Source organism: Pholis gunnellus (genome assembly GCF_910591455.1).
Source record: "Pholis gunnellus genome assembly, chromosome: 14".
Classification (NCBI taxonomy): Eukaryota; Metazoa; Chordata; class Actinopteri; order Perciformes; family Pholidae; genus Pholis; species Pholis gunnellus.
This window is the reverse complement of record NC_136541.1, coordinates 1,197,123-1,221,618: the sequence shown is the minus strand read 5'-3', so window position 1 is coordinate 1,221,618 and position 24,496 is coordinate 1,197,123. Positions and strand designations below refer to the sequence as shown.

Sequence of the window (24,496 nt, the reverse complement as noted above, 5' to 3'; positions counted from 1 at the left end):
AGCTGCTGGACGGACACCAACAAGAAACCTTCTAACGATTACATGTGAATTGAACTATAACATTAAATGACATATTGATTAGAAGGTGATGAGGGTTAAAGGTGGTTTGTTGAGAAAATACTAATTTAACATCAAAAACAATATGTTAGAAATTAGTCGATGTTCCCAACTTGTTGCTCATCATTCCAGTTGAGGTTTGAGCTCTTATTTCTTTCTTAGCTTATTACGATCGATATTCACGCTCACTGTTGGGCGGCGACCTCTAGTGGTCGTAGTAATTATGAGCAAAGGAGGAAGTCAGGTGACGTATAGCTTAAAGAGCAAAATGTTCTGCTTATCGGGGATAGAAGGCTCAAACAAACACAGGACTTTCACCAAGGACGCTGCTGTTAGTGTCCCCTGTGAAACTCAAAATAACTCTGGACTCTGCTCCCATCTGCTCTCCCACATGTGCTTCAGTTTTATCTCCTCAACATTAATGATCCTGCAGCTTGTGTCTCAGCGTGAGCGATGTTCTGTCTCTGCTCCATTTCTCCTCCATCTTCTTCTTATCCGTTAAATCATCTGGTTCTTTATAAGCAGCAGCCCGTTCTTCCTTTGTGTGTTAAAGCTTCTGTGCTAACGTTGCTGTTGTAGCGCTGGAGGCTACTGTGTGTTATTATAAGAGCATGTTTATTGGGAAAGCAGCAACGTTGAGTCAAAACCAACACAAATAGTCACAACATGCAATATGATTGTGTAGAGCGACTCAAAATGTCCGGGTTCTTTTGTGTTCCTCTGCAACGAAATGATGTTAAAACCAAAAGTTAGATTAATGCAAATAAACCGATTAGTTAGGTTTAAAAACACATCATGGCTGTCCTTAAAATAACTACATACAGTTAAGTTTAGACAACAACTCCAACAGTTAGGTTTAGACAACTAAACCAACAGTTAGGTTTAGACAACTAAACCAACAGTTAGCTTTAGACAACAACTCCAACAGTTAGCTTTAGACAACTAAACCAACAGTTAGGTTTAGACAACTAAACCAACAGTTAGCTTTAGACAACAACTCCAACAGTTAGCTTTAGACAACTAAACCAACAGTTAGGTTTAGACAACTAAACCAACAGTTAGGTTTAGACAACACCACCAACAGTTAGGTTTAGACAACTAAACCAACAGTTAGCTTTAGACAACAACACCAACAGTTAGGTTTAGACAACTAAACCAACAGTTAGCTTTAGACAACTAAACCAACAGTTAGCTTTAGACAACTAAACCAACAGTTAGCTTTAGACAACAACACCAACAGTTAGCTTTAGACAACAACACCAACAGTTAGCTTTAGACAACTAAACCAACAGTTAGCTTTAGACAACAACACCAACAGTTAGGTTTAGACAACTAAACCAACAGTTAGCTTTAGACAACTAAACCAACAGTTAGCTTTAGACAACTAAACCAACAGTTAGCTTTAGACAACAACACCAACAGTTAGCTTTAGACAACTAAACCAACAGTTAGCTTTAGACAACTAAACCAACAGTTAGCTTTAGACAACAACTCCAACAGTTAGGTTTAGACAACTAAACCAACAGTTAGCTTTAGACAACAACTCCAACAGTTAGCTTTAGACAACTAAACCAACAGTTAGCTTTAGACAATAACACCAACAGTTAGGTTTAGACAACAACACCAACAGTTAGGTTTAGACAACAACACCAACAGTTAGGTTTAGACAACAACACCAACAGTTAGGTTTAGACAACAACACCAACAGTTAGCTTTAGACAACAACACCAACAGTTAGCTTTAGACAACAACACCAACAGTTAGCTTTAGACAACAACACCAACAGTTAGGTTTAGACAACAACACCAACAGTTAGCTTTAGATAACAACACCAACAGTTAGCTTTAGGCAACTAAACCAACAGTTAGCTTTAGACAACAACACCAACAGTTAGCTTTAGATAACAACACCAACAGTTAGCTTTAGGCAACTAAACCAACAGTTAGCTTTAGGCAACTAAACCAACAGGTCCACTTCATATTTACAGTCTGTGTTCTGGGACATGTTCTCCGGCCACTGACAGCAGGACAAACCCTCTGGCTGAGGTCACAGGTCACAGTTACGGCCTCTTACTGTCTTTACAAGCACAGCTGAGGAAGAGCGACCGCAGAGGAGAGAGTTGGAATAAGAGAGCGGGGGGATGGAGTTCATCTCTGACGGCTACTGACAGGAAACAAAGACAGAAGTAGACGGAGAGAGGGGATTTGGGGAGATGAGGGAAGAGTCACCAGAGAAATAAAGAAGGGAAAACAAACAGAGAGAAAGGAAAGAAGAGACATCTGACAGCTGGTGCAAGAAACTGAGCGAGCGGCGACAGAGAATGATTAAAGAGACGCTGAGAACTTTACCTCCAGAGGACCAGGCTTTCATTTGAGACAGACTCATATTATAGACGCAATTTACACATTTTAATATAAATATATCAGTTAGACTTTGTTTCTTAGGGTTCATATCACTCTGCTGCTCTCGCTTTCTTTCTGTTTTCACTCTGTTATTGTTTCCAGTAGCTTCTAATTGGACCCTTTTTCAAAATTCAGAGTTAATCTACTTTTAATGAAACATCGTATCAGAACAACACCAGAGAGAAAGTCCACTCAGCAGGAGGTCCGGAACATGGATATTCAACCTTTGTTTCATTGTAATGTATCTCATTCTTGACTTGTTTCTTCACAGGGTTTGTATAAAGGTAATAAAGTAGTGCATGAATATGAGATATACGTTTATAGATAATATAGTCCCTCTTCATCGTTGAGGGAGTTTTGCCGGTTTCACTCGTCTCCTTGATTTTTCAGTTCAACAGGCCAGTTATGAAACCAAATGTTTTTATTTGAAGTGTACACTTTTAAATTTCAGAATTCAGTTTTTCAGTTCACACTGGCCTGTTGTGCGTTTCGGAGAATAATGCAACAAACAGCGTATTGAGCGTGTTGACGCCTCTGTAACTATTATAATAATGGAAACATGATAAACATGGAGGTTACAATAGTGATACTTTCAGGAAACTAAATGTCAGGATTTAAAAAAGAAAAAATAGTTTCTTCATCCCGAATAAAAGAGAAGATAACATCCTGATATCATCATTATTTAAAATGATTTTAGACGCTAACGTTATATAAAGACTAGCTGGTATTTGAGGATTCATGGTTCAGTACAACCTTTGAAAAGTTCTGAGAAATAAAGAAATAAAAAACGAGTGAATAAAGGAAACGCAGAGACTGACGGACCGAAGGAGGAGCTGAGCGAGCGTTTGAGGGCAACTAACAAACACTCAACGAAGTGAAGCCTGTGATCAATTATTCACAAGGCTGCAAAATGTCAGCGGGCTCTGCACATGCTCAGACCACACACACACACACACACACACACACACACACACACACACACACAGAACCCGTCAGGCTGCATGCTGCACATTAGAGCATCTTCCCTCTCGAGTTTATGAGGAATCACTGCGATGTTGTGGCGCCGGTGACGTCACGCTCTGCTGACAGCGCTCAGAGGAAATGCATGTCGAGGAATGTGTCGGTGAAGAGACGTGAAACGTAAAAAGATGCAAAAAACAAACAAAGACATGCAGGATTATCATTCAGGAAGAAGCGGTGCTTTTCTGTAATGCAACTCATCTTAACCAACAGGAGGTTACAGGATCTGGTCTTTAGTGGACGTGGAGATCCTGCAGGATGTGGACAGAAGACAAACACCTCCAGGTGTTCTCCTTTGAATGTCCAGCAACACGAGTAAATAACAGTCTTTTCAAAATAAACTGCCGTGTTGACAGGAAACAGCTTAGTTAGGTTCAGGCAACAGAACGACGTGGTTGGGTTTGGCTTTAAATGATGTATAATGCTTCTTTGTTATGTTTAATATGAGTACATAAGTTACGCATGAGCTCAAATAAGTTGATGTTTCACATGGGACACGAACAGCAATCTCCTGGGTGAAAGTCCTGTGTTATGGTCTGTAATTTGCAGTGGAATATTTACTTGAGAAGATTCACATGGGATTAAGATCACAGACAACCTCTTATTAATGATTATTACAAAACACTAGAGGTCTCCAGGTAACACTCGTCCTGTGAGAAACAAATGAAGCCGGTTCCTCTGCTTCACCTGAAACAGGAAACCAGCGTTGGCATTCTCCTAAAACCAGATTACATCAGCAATAATCAGATTACTTGGAGCTCGAGACGCCTCTGCTGTTAATTGACCAATCAGAGGTCAGCGAGACTGTTCTGTGATCGTACCGGAACAAAGAGATTTAACAGCAGATGAATAGACGGAGATGTTTAGAGGAACATGTTTCTACTGGAGGCCTTCGGCTCAGGGTGTGGTCTTCCTCGGTGCCATCTGTTCTGCAGATTCCATTACGCCGCGAGGAAGAAGACACGTGCACGTCGTCCCAGAGCCCAAATGTTTTCCAGATCTAATTATCCCTTAAAGGCTACGGAGCGAGAGGAGTCCTCAGCCCCGTCTCGTCCCGAGCTCCTCGTCTATCATGTGGGGAGAGACGGCAGCAAACACCAGGAGCCATCGGGAGGAGGAGGAGGAGGAGGAGGAGGAGGAGGAGGAGGAGTTGACTCTGCTGTGTTTCTTTAATAAGAAGGTTGTGTCTCGTGTCACGACGTCTGTTCATTTTAAGACGAGAGATCGTTTATGACGCAGATCTTCATGCTCTCAATGAATAACATGTAAGAGGTGATTAATTATACGACACAAGAACTATTGGACGAAACATTTAACCAAAAATTAAAAAATGAATAATAAAACCACAGATATGAATCAAGACTCTGTCTCCAATGTTTTCTGAAACTATGTTTTAGTGAATGTTCAGCAGTAACAATGAGAAAGTCTGGACCCAGCCAGGCATCGTGTGCACGGACACGGGTTGTATTTCGTGACGCTAAGCACAAAAACAAAACCGATGAAAAGTCAATGAGGATCCTTTAGATGTGGAGACACACAGTCAGAAGCAGTGACGTAGTATTAAACAAGTCTGCTGCTGGTGGAGGAGAGTGGAGGTGGACGTGTCCAACACACATTCAGGACTTTCAACCACCAGACCGGTGTCCAACACCGCGTGTCCAACACGTCCAACACCACGTGTCCCACCGCGTGTCCAACACCGCGTGTCCAACACCGCGTGTCCAACACCGCGTGTCCAACACGTCCAACACCACGTGTCCCACCGCGTGTCCAACACCACGTGTCCAACACCGCGTGTCCAACACCACGTGTCCAACACCGCGTGTCCCAAAATGTTGAGACAGTTTTTCTAAAACAAACTAAATAGTTTTGTTAAACCTTACTTTTGTTTTGGTCGCTCTGAAAAATAAATAGTCCCAGATAATATGAAAGAAACTTTTTTGTGTCCCGGTACAGAAAACTATTTTACAAACTGCCACATTGTTATAAGAAAATAACTAAATCTTTTCTACAAAGAGAAGTGTAACCGCATCACTCTGTTCCAGCGAAGCTCAAACACAGAACTCTGGAGGTTCAGTCAGACCTCTCGTATCTCACTTTGTCCTCGACCCGTAAACAAAGTGATTCCAACCAACAAGACGCAGTGAAAAAGTCATTGTCCTCTCAAACAGGAACTGCTGCTGCCCTTTAGAAACGTTTGGAATTGGAAAATCCAATCCGTCAAGTCAGCAGCCCCCCCCCCCCCCCCCCCCGCTGTGTCCTCTCCCGCCCTTCAACCGCCCCCCGTGGGGCGGCATCTTTGCCAGCGATTTGGCTTCAATATGTGTTAAACACAAGCGGATAAAACCTCCGCTGCCTCGGTTCATTCAGTTAAGACCTCATTACCATGTTAACGTGAACCCCCCCCCCCCCCCCCCCACACACACACACACACACACACACACACACACACACACACACACACACACACACACACACACACACCTCTGAGGTGAAACCAGGCCGGATCGTAACCTCTACGGAGAGGAAAAATATCTCGTGGACTTCATTATGCAAAGATTAAAAAACCTTTAAAATACTCTCAAAACTTAATCCAGCGCTTAAATTAAACCAGAAGAAATATTATATATTATATATTATATATATGTTTCTAGCTTCATACAATTCTGGACTGATGTTTTGAAGCCTCGACTTTGGTGATTTCACCGTCGCCATCTTGGATTACGGCCGTCGCCATGTTGCTTTTCTTTGCAGCCAGTGAACAGGAAGTGAATTTAAAATGAATTTTATTTTCTCTCCGAAAACTACATTTTTTAAAAGTTTACATTAGAACACGTCATGATAACGTCATGATAACGTCATGATCTACCATCACTCAACAGTCGTTTTTACTGAACGGAGCTTGAACGCATCATAAAGCAAGTCAACGCACCTCCGATGACGTGAGCGCCGCTGTTTTGTTTTAGCTCTAGTATCGTGTCACACGTGACCAAAATGTCGATTTTTTTCTCCAAAGCTTAATTGTAAAAAAAAAAAGAAAAAACCCGTCTCCGACTCCGACTTCCCAAAAGAACCGAGGAAGAAACAAACTCTGTGGACGCAGCCGATCACCCCGAGGCCTAATCGCCGGCCTTCAGGAAGCAGGAAGCATTACGGGGGTCAGTCGTGCATCAGGACGAGCCTCGGAGGCTTTGGAAGCCATGCGCTGTTACGGAAGGGGAGGTGGGGGGGGGGGGGGGGGGGGGGGGGGTTAGAACAAATGGTTCCTGGTGCAAAATAAAGTATGAATAAATGATGAGAGCGTAGTTTCACACTGGAGCTAAGTGCTCTGTCGCCTGTAGGGAGGGTGAGCTGGAGGGGGGGGGGGGGGGGTCTGCAGTCTGATGCCGTCTCACTCTTTACTGTGAGACCAGCGTCTGGAAGGAAAACTCACACAGGGAGAGAGAAGTCTGGACTTCCTGCTAACATGAACTATTTCACGTTTGAGGACATATTTACCAATAAAAACAATGTATCTGTCAGTGATGGGCCCCACGGTACGATATTATCACAATACAACGTTAATATGCTGAGTGTTGCGATATCAAACATTGTTTAACGTCCCGCCTCCCACTCGCTCTGTGTGGGTTTTTGCAGTCTTTATACTTCGTGGAAGAAATTGATTTAATGGGATATCTGTGAGCTACAGCGCGTTGATTTTAATCGGTAGAGTAAGAACAGCCTGGAAACTGACACCAGACGTTAATGTGAACCATAACAGGACGCTCTTCTGCGTTCCAGACCACGCTGTAGTGATTCAGGCTGAGGAGACGGGTGGATTTCTACATAAAGATGTCAAAGTAAAAAAATGAAAACCCTCCAATGAGCCTCATCTACCACAAAAAAGAAAAGCAGCTTTTGCAGCAGGTCTGGGAGCTGCAGCCTGGTTAAATAACGTCTGCTTCAAACCGCAGGCTGTCACTTTCCAAAATGGATCCCAGGGAGGCGAACAGCACACAAACACACCGACAGGAAGCTGCTGCTGCTGAACGGGCTGCAGGAGACTGTGTGTGTGTGTGTGTTCAAGTGTGTGAGGATGGAGGGGAGGCTGGATGTGTGTGTGTGGCGGCTCTAGTGGATGGATGCATGAATACAAAAAGCTGCAATGATTAGTCGAATCAAAAGATTGATATTTTGTTGTTTGGCGACAAAGAAAAAGACATTAGCGGCGTCGCTTTGTGCTCAAAGTCAGAGGATCGTCACTGCGGTTCATCCTGAGGGGAACACGAACGACGGACACACATTTCATCACAAGCAGAAGCTGAACGTCAGAGAGAAGAAGAGAAGTGTCTGCAGAGCTTCCTGTCAGGCTGTCGGCTCACAGCACCAACACGTCCTGCAGCGGCTTCACGGGTCAAACGTTCCAGCAAAGACAGCTGATTGTGGGGTTTTTATTGTGAAGTTGCTGACGGCAGGAAGTGGTGAATCTCTGACACTTTTATTCAGCTTTTCTTCCAACGCTGGTGCAGTTTGAGATGATCCACTACAGAGCACAACATGCTCACACATTCATCCTCCCGTCACCAGGAAATGAACTCCTGCAACGTGCACGAACACAGAAAAAAAACATCTGTCTGCGCAAATTAACTGCAAATTCATTGTTAACACACACAGCGTCAAAGCTTCCCCCAGAACACACACACACACACACACACACACACACACAGTGTTGTTCCTCAGGACAGAGAGAGATGCTAACACGGTTAGCATGGTTGAGCAAGGCCAGCACCTCACTAATGTCTCTAAGCAGCTCGGGCCTCGCTGTAATTGCTACGAGCTCTCCGATTGGAGCAGCCGGCCGTACATCATCGGCTAATGAAGAGGAAGCTCTCGAGCTGGACCTGCAGAGTAATGACCCCCCCGACGGGATTCAGAGGACACGCTGCTGATGATCTAAACCAGAGCTCCAGTACGAGGAGTGACTGTTATGCTGCTCCGAATGCAGCCCAACGCAGTCACGACATGCAATCTGTCGTTTATTTAACAAAGTCAACGAGGATCCTTATTGTTGGTGGAGACATGAATGCATGCAGTGGTTTTTGAGATGATATCATACTTTATTATTGATGAAAATAAAACTATGTCACTGGTCTGACACGGTCACATGGGACCCGACAACCACAAGCGTCATCTTTGGAACAACGGGAGGAAATGTGTGCTTCACTGGAACAGGAACCCGCTGGTTTCACTTTCATCCAACGCAGTTTGAAAATGAACATTCGGAGACACGAAACAGCATCGTCCTCCAAAGTAAATAACTATTACTATAACTAAATAACTAAATAAGTCAACAACAGCATCACTACTTCAAGTCTTCATCATCGGTGCAAACACAGATTTCACCGTTTCCTCCCACTTCTCCTGTATTTCTTCCCCATTTATGACAAATCTTCTGGAACTGTACAGCGAGTAACGAGCCCTACTGTTCCCACCAGACAACAGTACAGCTGCACCAGATGTTGCTGCGTTAGTCGACGCTGGATTCAGCCGAGCCGTTAGAAATAATGTGTTTCAGAAACGCAGTTCAGTGGCTCTGAAAAGAAGAGAAACACTCAAAATGGACGGACGAATGCAAGAGATTCATGCCAGAGGGCTGAATCATTCTCTCTTCTCTGCTGTGAAGTATTGAATATAAAGACACCGTAGCAGTGTGCTCATTACAGAAGCAGGTTTTAAATTCTTTAAAAGTCACCAGAAGGCAGAACACAAAGTCTCTGACACTCAAAGACGTCCTCACTATTCCTCAGGTCTTCATCAGTGAAGACGTGTTTTCACATTTACAATTTGCACATAAAAAGAAACCTGAGTGGAACTGCTGGAAGAAACTAAATATGTATTTATGGTGAAAAAGGTTTGTGAGTCTGACTGAGGTGTAAAAAATGAAACCCAAAGATCAAGAATAAACCTCCGAACTCAAAGAGACCAAATAACAAACATCAGCATGAATCAGTGGCAGAAAATGAATCCGTCTCTTCACACTGAGGGATCGATCAGAGATCAATCTCATTCATAATTATTAGTTGTGCAGCACTTTAATCTCCACTTGTTATTTCACACCGTTTGGGTGAAATCTCGACGTGTAATGAAAGCTGCTGCTTTCAAGTGCAAACAGATTTCCCAAAACACCATCATGCAGCGATTCACAAGCAGCGAGAGAGACGTCGGCCCGGACGGGAGCCGCTTGTTTTCACCGTCGTCTTACAGGAAGTAGAAGAGAATCGCTGACAGGGCCGATTCAGAAGGGACTGAAATTACAGACTTAAGAGCGTGTAACACACACACACACACACACACACACACACACACACACACACAGGGTCTGAGAGCCGTGGCTGAGGTTTGGTGTTCAGCGCCGGCAGAGCAGAAAGGGATTGTGGGATTGGAGAGAGGGGGGGTTTCCCTTCACAAAGGCCAGATCTCCTTTCTCCTCCCGGTAAGATCATCCTCCTCAGGGTCTGACTGCTCCTCCTGCACCATCGATCCCTGTCTGTGTGTGTGTGTGTGTGTCTGTGTGTGTGTGTGTGTGTGTGTGTCGGATCAAATCAACCCATCAGTGAAGGTGAGAATATGTTTGCCAGAGAAATCCTACTAGAACGACTAGAACCAGTACTACTACTACTGAAATGTTAGTACTACTACTACGACTACTACTACTGCTGCTGCTGGTACCACTAATGAATCTAGTACTTGTACTGCGTTTAATACTATCATTATTACAACACCAATCAAATGAATTAACGCCACAATGCGGTGAAATACATTTGAAGATTTGAAGTTAAATCACAGAATACGTAACACCGTTTTTTAGCAACTCAAGCAAATACCTGACAAGTAACAGCACAAACGTCATCCAATATTATATTATTGTGTGTGTATATATATGTGTATATATATACACATATATATAGCGACTCAGACGCTAAAGATTACACTGAAACAAAATTGAACCCGCTGCAGTTGAAGCCGATCCTCAGAGGTTTTATTCGGGCTGTTCCTTTAAGATGTTGTGTAATAAAGAGGAGTCGTTCTAATTAGACCTTTCGAGTGTTCGACACCGCTTGTTTCTCTGATAACAATAGAATGATGAACCCGGTCAGAGCCCTCGTCTCCCATCATCCGTCCTCTGGTCCTCTGGTCCTCTGGTCCTGTGTTGATTATCGGTCTTAAAACTCATAACAATAAAACTATGAGCGAGGCTCCGTGTGATCACTTACTACTGTGATTCCCAGCATCCGTCCTTCGAGCCGTAAACATCCTCTGAGACGAAACGAGCGAGAATCGTCGTTAGCCAGATGTTAAACTGCAGCTGTGCAGCTCCACCAAACCACCCCGGAGCAGGAGATTTGTGCACTTATCTGTTAAACTTGTCACTTTGAGGATCCACTTAAAACAAACTTATCAAATCACTCACTAACAGGGTCTACGTGCACTTTGTGGGGAGCAATTTCAGGACTTTAAGCATTTTTAGTCACCACAGTTTAATATAATTTATGTAAATCTGTGCTCATCTTTCAGGACCAGTGATGGGACATTTTTGACCAACTGTCCTGTCTTTGAGGGGAGACAGTCTGATGATTCAGGGCTCCATTAGTTTCATCACAACATCCACTTTCTGTTTAAGCTTTAACTTCTCTAAAGAAGAAGCCTGGTGTGCAGACAGTTGTAGATCGAATGCAAATACATCCATTTCCTAACTGACCAGCTAGCTTGCGGCTAGTTAGCACTATCATGTCCCCAGCTAGCTTGCGGCTAGTTAGCACTATCATGTCCCCAGCTAGCTTGCGGCTAGTTAGCACTATCATCTCCCCAGCTAGCTTGCGGCTAGTTAGCACTATCATGTCCCCCAGCTAGCTTGCGGCTAGTTAGCACTATCATGTCCCCCAGCTAGCTTGCGGCTAGTTAGCACTATCATGTCCCCAGCTGGCTAGCATGCTAGTGGTTAGCTCACCAGCTACAGTGGTTTACAGAAGAACCACTGAAACCAAACAGGTTGCTTTTGGGTTAAAACAACAAGGGAGGACACGTGGTCTCCTGTATGAAATGACATGTTTATCAGAAAAAGGTTGAACACGGCGCCTTAAACGAGTAAAAGATTTCAAAATGTCACTTTAGAATTTTGGCAAATCCCCAAAAACATAAAAAAACACTTGTCTTTAGATTCACAAATAGACTTTCTCTGTGTAGAAATGACCCAAACGTTTGAATTTCTGCCGGCACAGAACTCCAGTCTGGTGCTTCGACCTTCTGAATGAGAAGAAATAACAGCTTCACACGTTTTAAATCATGAGTGTGCGACTCTTCATTCCAGCTCGCTGACTCACACCTGAAGATTACACACAACCCGACGTAAACCAAAAGCTGACGGCGTCGTTCTGCAGCAGGCCGAGGCCTCGGGGGAGGTTGGAGGTTGGAGGTCGGAGCCTCTGGGCGCCGCGAACGTTACAGTCGTCTGGATCCGGGGGAGGAAGAGAGGGAGGGAGGAAAAAGCAAGCAGGGCGTGGAGGAGAGGATGGAGGGAGGCCGAGGGAGGAATGTACAAATAATGATGACGGCAGGACGATTGAATTTCTGCTTCTGGTGTTTTCTGGTGATGGAGCTCAAGAGAAAGACAACAGGGTGCGTTCACGATTGTAAAAGCGTGACGCCAACAGAGGATCATCGTCGACGCGACGCAGTACGTTTTCACTGATGGAAACGGCCTTCTAGTTATTCCTGCACAAGATATTTTCCAATATATTCTGATTGTTAGGAGGGTGGTCCACCTTGAATCCCCTCCTGCTACATTCTTTGTTTCTTTCTGCAGGTTTGATCGGGTGTGCAGCACCGAGTCAACCCTCACCTCCTCTCCAGCGTTCTCATGCCCAACGAACGACACCTGACGGCTCATGAACTCCTGATCCAGCCTCGTGAAAGCCTTTTGACTTTCACAGATAAGTGCTCCGGCAGAGCGGAGCAACGTCTCAACAACAAGACGCTGGATAATCACCTCCATCGATTCAGCAATTAAACACACTTGTATTCTTTAAATAAACGCAGGGTGAGCCCACACCACGTCAGGCCGGAAACGGCTACAAGAAGAAGAAGAATGTGTTTGAAACCAGGCGGATGAGCAGCGACTGATTCAGATGAGGCCGGTGTGTGACGTGGAGGTTTTGGATGCAGGATCTGGCAGCAGCAGCAGCTCATGAGCTGGGCTCAGAGCCAGCTCAGTGGGAGGGAGTCCTAAATGAACATGTAGCTGCAGACTCAGGAGATAAACCGGACTCGTCACACCTGAAACCTGCAAATCACTTTCTAATCTTAACATCATTATCCAGTTATGTTTTTCTAAAGATAAATACATCATGTTCTTTTTGTGGGGCTTCAAAACGACGGCCGGCCTCTCTGACAAACAACAGCATCGATCAATATTCGCTGTAAATAGTTTGATCGCTGGTCAATCACGAGAGAAGATCAGATGACGAAAAACACTCCGGACAGTTTTCTCTGCGAGACGCTGAAACGTTTTCACTGAGTTGTGTCTCTGAAGCTTTGATTGTACTCGCTCTGGTAGCTGTAGAAGTGTTTACTCTCATTACTCTGTGAAACACCAGCAGACGTACAAACTAAACAAGCTGTGAGGAATCAAAAAGACGACGAGTGGAACCGGCAACGCGCCACAAAGCAGCCTCCTCCACGACGAGGAGGGACTGTGATCATCTGATAACTCACATCTCATATTCATGAACTACTTTAATACCTTTAGACGAGATCTGTGAAGAAACAAGTCAAGAATTAGAAGCATTCTGAAGCAACAAAGGTTGAATATCCTGTAAACTCTTTGATCTGACTGATCAATATTTAAATGTAGATTTTGTTTCTAAAGCTTCTAAGATCTAATTGTCCTTCTTTGTATCGTCCTCAGACGTGTGAATAGTGATTTTGTTAGTGAACTGTTCGACCACTTGATCACTTTTTATTCATTTAAAACATCTCTGAGTAAGTTATAGCAACGTTACAAAGACTCTCTGCTTCTGTCTGCTGCTGCTGCGTTCATCTCTCTGATAAATGTCTCTACGCTCAACGACCACAAACCACAGAGTCCATTAGGACCTGAACCCACCACGGTCCACAGAAGCAGCCTCTGATGAGAGGATCTGTTTCCACTGACGTGATGCTGAGGACGTGATGGTGAACAGACTACGAACCGTCGTCTACAGACCGACAGTCTTTCTTTAACAGTTAAATCAGACTGAAGCGTTTTACTCGCTGCTCATCCTCGTGTTTGGTTCTTTTTCCTGCGAGTTCAGCAACACGCGTCATATCCGGTCTTTTCAAAATAAACTGTCTTCAGAGGAAACAACTTGTGTTTCGGCAACAAAACTACTGAGTTATGTTTTAGAGACGACCATGAAAGACTAAGTAGTACATAAAGAATCACCTTCGCATGGATTACATTTCTCCCGCCGTGTCTTTATTATTTCAACGTTATTTCATCTTCGCAGGAAACAAAAGGTCTGAAGAGAAGAGAAGAGGAGTTCATCTGATCACAGCTCACTGGAGCTGCAGGAGGAAAATGGTGAGTCTACAAAATAAAAGCGTTTCAGGAAGAACAGAACGACGAATGCAGCTTTTTTCATTCCTGCAGCTTTTGTTGACGACGATCAAACGTCTGGACAACAAGCTGAGACGTGAACCTGTCAGCATGTTCCACAAAGATTCATCCTTTCATTCAAATATTAAAGATAATCCCCAAAACTGCAATCTGATTGCTGGTTTTTTTCCGGAGCAGAGACTTTAAATGTTCTTCTTTTTTTGAGTCATCTGAGCTCAACTAGCTCCTCGGCTGTGGAGCGACGTGCCGTTCAGAGGTCCTCATCGCTGAAGAGCCTCATGATGAGCTGCAGGCGACAACTCTACGTCTGTTTCATCGTGTCCGTCCGAACAAAACTGTTGAAAACGTTCAGCGTCGGGAAGAATAAAGAGAAGAGTGGTTTGACAGAACGTCCTCTAGCCAGCCTTCAGATGGTGAAGAGTTATTCTAGAACTGGTCTCTGATGTCTAATAATCAAACTGATGAAACATCTCTGACGTGTGAGCCCAGCGTCTCCGTCCTGAGAACTGAGAATCCTTTGAGATTCTCATGAAATCAAAACTCATTTTTGAACAATATTCCATCCATCCATCCATCCATCTATCCATCTATCATCCATCTATCCATCTATCATCCATCCATCCATCCATCCATCTATCTATCATCCATCCATCCATCCATCCATCTATCTATCATCCATCCATCCATCCATCCATCTATCTATCATCCATCCATCCATCCATCCATCCATCCATCTATCTATCATCCATCCATCCATCCATCCATCCATCTATCTATCATCCATCCATCCATCCATCCATCCATCTATCTATCATCCATCCATCCATCCATCCATCCATCTATCCATCCATCCATCCATCTATCCATCCATCCTTCCATCCATCCATCCATCCATCCATCCATCCATCTATCTATCATCTATCCATCTATTCATCCATCCATCTATTCATCCATCCATCCATCAATCCATCCATCTATCCATCCATCCATCCATCTATCCATCCATCTATCTATCATCCATCCATCTATTCATCCATCCATCTATCTATCATCCATCTATCTATTCATCCATCCATCCATCCATCCATCCATCCATCTATCCATCCATCTATCTATCATCCATCCATCTATTCATCCATCCATCTATCTATCATCCATCCATCTATTCATCCATCCATCCATCCATCCATCCATCCATCCATCCATCCATCTAATATCTTTGTGACCGAACTTCTAACCCACAGCTGGTGGACTGAGACACTAGGAGGCAGTGAGGAAACACAGCATTACCCAGAAAAGGCGTCTTGACAGCGATTGAAGATGTAAAGAGCTTCACAGACACCAGAGCTCACATCTGAAGTCCTAAACATCAGCAGGATGCAGGTTTGTTAAATGCATCAGCACCCAAACTCCTCAGAAACAAAGACACAAAGACACATTTCTTATCCTGCAGAGACCAGACGTCCGTCTCCGCTGATACGAAGGCAACAACACGAGCACGCTGGATGTCTGCTGAGCGATGTGCTGCTCCGAGAGACGAGGAGGACGACGTCTGGAGAGACGGATGTGACATTTAGGTGCGACATTAATCTCGTTCAGCCTGGATTCAGACGGTAATTTGCTGGTTAGAGGTAATTATGTGCACCGAGGTTCCTCTGTGGAGGTAAAAATAGCTTTTTGTTGGCTCAGCAAACTCAGAGCGGATTCAGAGTGAAATGGAGACTCAGAAGGATGTTAAATCTGTCCGGTACATCCAGTACAAGCAGCATAACAGCGTCTACATTATACTTTGTGCTGCAACTTATAGTCTTCTCATTATTGTGAGGAACTCAACGTCCAGTTACAAACCTCACAGTTGAAAGCTCCGGAATAAACAACAGAAAAAGCTTTTTCTTGTTGTTTCCAAGTTAAAAGAATTCATTTACTCTTAAAATTCTCTTAATCGAGAAATACTTTCTTTACTTTTTGATTCATAGATTTGTCGCTTGAAATTGGGGGAAAATGAGTCGAAAGAAAAACCAAAGATGTTAAACTTTCAAAGATACAAACAGAAGAAAAAGTGAATCCTTAGACTTCAGCAGGTGGAACCAGCGAACGTGTTTCATAATCTGATGAAGATGTGTCGATATATTCTGACATCAATGACTAATAACGTCATCAGTATAGCAGCAACACTACACAGAACAATCTGTAGTATTCTTAATGAAGTGTGGTGCTGTGTCTCTGTCCCAGCGGAGTCCGTCTTCCCTCAAAAAGCTTTCAACATAATGAAACGTCGTTTTCCGCATCACATTTATTCATTACTTTCTTTAAGCGCTGGTTGTGGCTTCGTATCGCAGCTTCATCACACTTTAACTGTCGTGTTACACTCCGCATCATCTCACACACGTGTTTGGAATATTTGACCTGAAATATTCTGTGATCGGCTTATTAACCCCTTCAGACCCGGAGCGTTAAATATATTTACCGGATTCGGCCGATGGAGACGCTCTGGCCTCGTTACCAAGCAGACGCTAATCAACCAACAGATGTGTTTTACTTTAAAGTGACAGAAAACCAGCAAAACAGACATTTACACCTTTTAAATAAGAATTCATAGACACGTTCTAGAACTGGATATAATTTAAACACAGGATTCTTTCAGTGAATGTCCGTCTTCATCAGGTCCACAGATCAATGTCATCATTACTGATGGGAATGATCATGACACAAGTGCAAATATAAGTTGTAATGAACCAGAATTAAGGGGGAAATACAGTGTGTTTGATAGCTGAATTACAACCTGGAATTTAAACTTTTATGTCATGGACCTGCAGAAATAGACAAAAAACTAACTTTTACAATTCTAAGAAATGAAAGTGAGATGAACCCCCTTTTAAAGCAACTACATTAGCTCTGTTGCTACAAAGTATCTCCAGAGGACACATAATTAGTTAATTAATGTCAACCTGTGAGCAATCTAAGCGTCACATGATCTGCCGGAGCACCATTAAAGCCGTTATCACACGATGGGATAATGGAGCAGACGGGAGCGCATTAATCAGAGAGGCAGCAAAGAGGAACAGATAACTGGAGAGTCTGTCTCTTTAAGAGCCGGGCTTCATAGAAGAGAGGCCAGAGAACAATATATAGAAAGAAAACATAAGAAAACACATCTGGGGTCTCATACATGCTTTTTGGTAAACAAGTGTTTTTAGTGTAGGTCCAATTAATACATTGAATCCAAATAAAATCCATCTTAATTACTGGTTGTAATCAGGCGGCAACCTCCTGCTCTTCAAGCTGCATTCTCTCTAGTGTCCACCAGGGGGCGACTCCTCTGGTTGTATAGAAGTCTATGAGAAAATGACTCTACTTCTCTCTTGATTTATTACCTCAGTAAACATTGTAAACATGAGTTTATGGTCTCAATCTCTAGTTTCAAGTCTTCTTCAATACAGCATGATGTTCATTTAGTACATGATGGTCCATTTAGAGTCACACAGACCATAAAGCAGGGGATGCTTTAGGGGCGGGGCTACACAGTGATTGACAGGTCGACACCAGAGACGTATATACGGCGTCGCACTGTATGTGCAAAATGCAACCAGCATCAAACACAACCTCTGATCTAACGTGTGTGTTTAAAGCTGCTGCAGAACGTTGAACCGGTCGGAGCAGCACCACCCTCGTCTCATGTGTTTGTGACTTTAATCCGGTGAGGCGGTGGAGAACGTCCTCCACCTGCAGAGTCTGATCCGTGAACATCACCCACACTGACAGCTTGTTATCTTTGCACCCACAGCTGCTGCTGTTTGCTGCTGTTGCATTCTGGTTAATAAACAAACAAACAAACATCAACATTCTGCAGAAGTGAGGGGAGGGGCATCAAACAGCCGTGCATTCTGGGAACTAAGTCCGCCTGTCAGGCTCGTCTGGATGAGAGGACGAGGCCAAGGTTCACCACGAAGAACTGCTGATGAGCAACATCTCGTGTTTCTCTCTCTCTCTCTCTCTCTCTCTCTCTCTCTCTCTCTCTCTATGTCTCTCTCTCTCTGTCTCTCTCTCTCTCTCTCTCTGTCTCCCTCTCTCTCTCTCTCTCTCTCTCTCTCTCTCGCTCTCTCTCTCTCTCTCTCTCTCTCTCTGATTTCACTCCCTCCAACAGTGTTGTTATGGTAACTAACATGATGTCACCGTTCTGTAACGGCCGCTTGAGTTTGATACTTGTGCAAACTGACATTCCCTCACACACACACACACCCACACACACACACACACACACACACACACACACACACACACACACACACACACACTCTGTGGGAACCAGTACAGCTACAGTTCAGAGACAATTTGTATTCAAGTTGAAATCAGTTTCTGTAACTCGGTTAAACTGAAGTTTAACTTTAAATCGCTGGTAAAACTTCATCGACGAGCAAATAGTTCCACTAACGGAGTTCAGGCTCCTCGGTGTGTTACAGACACACGTTAGTTTCATTCGTTCACAGATCAAACGACAGATTACATGAGTTACAGAAGCAGGAAGAGACGACTTCATCTCTTGGTTCTTTAAATGGTGTGAGGTCATTAGTCCTGTTGGTGCTTCTTCATCTCTGAACATGTGATTGTGTTTCCGGTTGATGAACTGCTCCGTTCTAACTCTATTCTGCTTTATATCAAAGAGGACTGAACGAACCCGGCAGCATCGGAGCAGCCGGGACCGTTATCGATCACAACGGGAATAATCAATTAACAAAACTACTTATTCATTTCCTGTCAGCCGGCTGATCAATTCATCCTCTAATGTGTTTCAGCTCTCTGAGGTCAGTCTGATATAAATACATTTGATTATTTTCATAATAAATAATAATAAAGACTTCTCTGCAGACCTTTAGTCATCATGTGAATATCGTTTCAATCGTTTCACTTCATCTAAATCCTCTGAAACTGAAGTGATCCAAAGTCTGTCAGCTGACGTTAGAAGAAGTGAACAAAAGAAACGTCGGCTTGAGTTCAATTATTTGGGCTGTCAGTCAAACCGTCAGAGGAAATGACGAACGACGAGTCTGAAAAGCATGTTTTTTAAAATGTTAGTAAGATTTTACAAGTTAGATTTATTGATTCCAGTGTTTTCCAATTTTTGTAAAATAAATTATCAAACAAATTAAATTTACGTTTATTTATTTTTTTAATGATTAAAGTCTAACGAGTGCCGGTGGTGTTGTGCACTAAAGACATGTTGTAGTTCTCTTCTAGTCATGGCGGTTCTATAGAGCAGCAGGACTTCATGTTACAGAGAAACGAGTATACGTGAGGAAGCAACGCCCTGAAGCAGCCGGAGCTTCAGAGGTTCATATTCTGGATTATTTCACTTTAAACACGATGTTTTTGTGTTGTTGAGTAACTCCAGGTCAGACCCTGATGAAGATGAAGATGATTTAGAGGTGTGTCTGTGAACTCTTCATGTTGATTTTGTTCAAATAAAGAGTTTCAAACATCCCCCCCCCCCCCCCTTCTTTCTGTATCTACTTCTAGCTCTTTAATCCTCTGCTTCCTCTACGTGTGTCACGTTGAAGTGTCGGCTGTGCATCATCATCAGCGGGTGAAGAGCGTGAGTAACGCTTCCCCTGCTGTCACCAGCACGCCGCCGAAGTGCCCTCGAGCAAGACGCTTCACACCCAAAGAGCCGGAGAGGAGCTCAGCGCTGGTTGAAAGCTGCAGAAGATGTGCTGCGTGAACATCTGGGATGGATTCATCTTCAGTCTCATCTCTGGTTTTACAATTATTATTTACATTTAAGGATCGGTTCACCCGAATTACCATTCAGAGAGTTTCTAATGTTTACCGACGTCGAGCATAGTTCTACTGTAAAATGACTGTTTTTATCAATGGAGTCTGGTGTATTTGGTCCAACAAACAGCGATCTTTCAGTGAGGACACCGCCGTTTGTTCTTCGTGTGAAACGACGTAAACGTTGGACGTTTTTGTCACGTGACTTGTGTACTTCAACTACGACACTTCCACAGTTACTTTAACCTGAACGACGATCTTTTCCTGAACCTCACTGAGTAGTTTTGTTGCCTAAAGCTCGCTGAGTTTCCTGTGAAGACGGACGTGTATTTAGAAAAGACTGTGTTCATGTCACGAGTGTACATCGACACGTGTTGCTGGACTCTCGTAGGAAAACACAAAGAACGAGGAATACATTTCACACGAAGCCTTGTATGAGGATACTTTGGCCAATCACAGACTGTCTATAAGAAGAGGATGTAGTCATCATGACATCACTCATTGGTTTGTCATCTTGGGATTTTTGCAACCAGTGAACAGGAAGTTACCATAGTTGGACTGCGGTGAAGTGACGTAAGCCTAAAGCATCCCCTGCTTTATGGTCTGTGTGACTCTAAATGGACCATCATTTACTAAATGAACATCATCCTGTATTGAAGAAGACTTGAAACTAGAGATTGAGACCATAAACTCATGTTTACAATGTTTACTGAGGTAATAAATCAAGAGAGAAGTAGAGTCATTTTCTCATAGACTTCTATACAACCAGGTTTCCTCTCTGGGTAACGAGTATCACTACGTTTAATCACGATGAACTCCAAATCCACTAAAGCAGCCTGAACATGAAGAACATCTGGAACCATTCATGTCTATGGAGCAGAGACGGATGGTTACTGGTCAGAGCTGGATGACGCTACGCTGTCTGCTTGATGACATCATACGTTACGAGACAAAAAAACGATCTGTGATTTCGTCACTTCCTGTGCTACCGAGAGGATTTCACACCAAACCCAGCAGGAGATGAATTTGGCTCTCTAACTTGTTTTGTGTGTGATATCAGCTGATCAGAGGCAGAATGTGCACATGTGATCTGAGTGCAGCTCTGACACCTGCAGCCCATATGGAGCGGCCATATTGGAAGTTGCATATGTTGTGTTGCAGGGAAACGTGCGTGCTGAGGGTGAAGGATGAGTCAGCCTCTTCGCTGCCTTTCCTCTCTCGTCTCTCGCTCCAGTTATTGAGTGTTGCGTCGGTCAGCAGGTGAGAAGAAGTAAGTAAGTAAGTCACAAAGTGCTTTAGGGCAGAACTACAAACATGAAAAACACAATGTGACCACAGGGCCAATCATTTACACAGACAACACAAAGTTAAAACATGGTTTAAAAGCAGCTCTGGGACATAGACGCCGGTCTAAAGAGGAGAGTTTTGAGCTGATTTCTGAATGTGTAGCGGTGCAGCAGAGCATCCACCGCCTCGGTGCTACGGCCTCGACCGCTCGGTCACCACGGGGTCGGAAGGCGAGTGCGTGGGACGGACGGAAGACCGAAAACGTTTGACCTGAGAGCGCGGTGCGGGTGAATAGGGGTGAAGTAGATCAGTTACATACAAAAGAAGGAGGAGGAGTCTTTAGGTACTTAAAGTTCCACGTTACCCCGAAACACAAAGCAGGTCTAAAGAAGTGACGACACAGAATTTACTGAATTTCTACCAATACTTGAGCTGATGAAATACTTTAAACTGGTTTATTCTCAGTTTTTCTGAAAAGTGTATATTTGGAGAAAGATATTGATGTTTGTAAATCTATGAGCTGATGTACGTTTCTTTAATAAGAAAACAGGACGAGAGAGAGCGTCTCGTTATCGTCTCCGCCGGGAGATGATGTGATCTGAGGTGTTTGTGCGTGATAGAGCTCGTCTCCCACACCGCTGCACACACACCGCATCATGTTTTAGGCGCTCATTCACGGCCGCATGCTGAAGGACCTCTCGTGGTTTTTTTCTCAAAAATGCATTTTATTCGCCTGTTTATAAAATACTAGAATATTATACTTTGTTCTTTTTTTCTGATCTGGCCCGTGAGTTTTAGTTGCACCTCTATGGCTCAGTGGTAAAAAGAAGAGAGAAGAAGAAGCAGGAAGCCACTAAATGTCTGTTGATCTCGACTCTAGATGATCGGTTTGCAGCTTCAACATGAAAACAAAGAAACTAAAAAGGTGTTTTCCTGCCCGCCGGTCTCCACCGTCCTATTAATACACAACGCTCATGAGACAGGAGAAAAGAAAAAGGTCGACAGTTATGAGATACCGGCTGAGAATATTCATTTCTGCTCCGTGACACGACGTCCTCATCGTCAGAGAGGAAGAGAGAAGTGACAACCAGAGATACCTTTACCTGCTTTATTACAGTAAGATGGACGTTATGATCATCAATAACTGCTGATTGGAAGCTGCTGATGTGGAGAAACCAACAAAGATAAAATCATCCAAACTGAAAACCCAGGAAAGTGAGAGCAGCACCGGCTCCAACCGGAGGATCTGATTCAGCTTCAGTCGGGATGTAAAGAAAAGAAAAGCTTCATTTTCATTTTCCCGCCATTAATAAACTGAGTTAACTACAGACGGATTGAAACAAGTCAAAGTTCATGTTGCTACTGATGAAACACTTTGTAAACATGTTGTTTTTTACTAAATACGATGACGGACAGAAACAGAAAACTATTTCCTTTCATATCTCAGGAGCTGAAGACGTTTCTTTGACCTCTGGGAATTATTTATCAAACGGTGAATAAAGCAAATAACAAAGCAGATAACAACCACATTCTGCTGAGTTCTGAACTAAACTCTGCACTCAACCAGAGCTACAGCCAGGACCAGGACCAGGACCAGGACCAGGACCAGGACCAACCTCCTCCTCTGAGCCCACCGTTTTGTAACCTATAAGCCTACTTCACCCAAACATATCTCACTGATCACGCACCACGACCAGCCATCTGCTGGAGCTCCACTTATGTAACTCTGCTGGTTTAAGAGGAGGCTGAGTCTCCATCCAGCCTCGCAGACAGGTGAGCTGTGCGCGCGCTGAGCCAGCTGCATAACCAATGAGCCTCGGTGACATTCGGGAGGAAACTATTCATTCCGCATCAATATTAGATTCCAGCCTAACTGGATTCCACATCAGCCCCCGTTAATGGACTAGAAACTGCTGCAACCAGAAGTGAGACCGCTGGCTCCTGCAGCGATCAGCTGTTTCTTTACTGAACAAAGTGATCGATGTACTCACACGAACGCGTGGTAGAGCAGCGCCCATCCTCTCGGCCTCTCCAGCGCGTCGTACAGCAGGTTCTGGATCCTCCTCCTGCGGATGTTATTCCTCTTGGCCGGCCGGGTGTAGTTCAGGGGGGTCTTGGCCAGCAGCCCGATGCCGATGCCGATGCCCTGCGAGCCCCGCTTGAAGTCCTCCCGGCCCGAGGCCACCAGCAGCAGGGCGCCGTCCTTATCCGCTCCTCCGCCGCCTTGGTCCAGTAAGTCCCCGGGAGGAGCGCCGGAGGTCTGCTTCTTCTGCTCCTCCGAGCCGCTAGCGACGGTCCTGGACCGGAGCCCCATGGTCAGTGCAGGATGATGCCCCGTGTGGGCAGCATGCCATGATCCGGGGTGGGGGGGGCGCTGGATCCCGGAGACACCCCCTTTTTCTCAGCCGCGGGTCATTTAAGGATGTGGTCCCCGGAGCGAAGGGAGCTGCTCAGCGGTCTGACTGGAAGAGAGAGAGAGAGAGGGAGGATGGAGGGAGACAGAGAGAGAGAGAGAGGGAGGATGGAGGGAGACAGAGAGAGAGAGGGAGGATGGAGGGAGGCAGAGAGAGAGAGAGGGAGGATGGAGGGAGGCAGAGAGAGAGAGGGAGAGAGAGAGAGAGAGCGTTACATCCTTTATTTTGCAGACTATCGGCATCTGGTACATTTTGAGGTGAACAGAGCAGAAATCCGACGAGACGTTTGGAAGAATTGCGCGTAAAATCCCGCAAAAAGAGCCGCACGCGCTGATTATAAAACCACTGAATATCACAGTGACACAACACGGGAGGTGAGATCACCACTAAAGTGGGATAAACTCACTGGAGAGCACACACGCGTTTATTATTATTATTATTATTATTATTATTATTATTATAGAGAATATTATAAAGAATTCACGAGACATAAATCACCTGATCCCTGCGAGACTGAATCCTGTCAATCAATCAATTTAAAATCCAAAAGGCAGCGAGCAACAACTGCTCACTTGCCAAACAGCCCTCACACACGCACACAAACACACACACACACACTCACATGTACACACACACACACACACACACACACACTCACATGTACACACACACACACACACACACAAACACACACACACACACACTCACATGTACACACACACACACACACACACACACACACGGGGGAGACAAAGACCTGGCATCACGCTGCATCCCCTCACACACAAACACGCCACATAAAGAGACACGGGAGGAAACAAAAGACACGAACAAGCTCCAAGCAGCCGAACCGAGCCGAACCGAACCGAGCCGAGCCCTACCGGCAGCGGTTCCCGTGCATGGCTCGTGTCTCC

The 24,496-nt window shown here is 44.3% G+C and overlaps 1 protein-coding gene across 1 annotated transcript in view; it reads right to left on the bottom strand.

Moving 5' to 3' along the window:
* The window catches only part of kcnq3 (potassium voltage-gated channel, KQT-like subfamily, member 3), a gene marked incomplete at both ends in the record, with an annotated part of 75,290 nt that extends 51,808 nt beyond the window's left edge, over window positions 1-23,482 (bottom strand). Inside the window, one exon of the mRNA XM_079173621.1 lies at window positions 23,160-23,482. Within this exon, the coding sequence (XP_079029747.1) occupies window positions 23,160-23,482 (323 nt within the window). The remainder of the gene's footprint in view (window positions 1-23,159) is intronic.
* Between the last annotated feature and the right edge of the window lie 1,014 nt (window positions 23,483-24,496).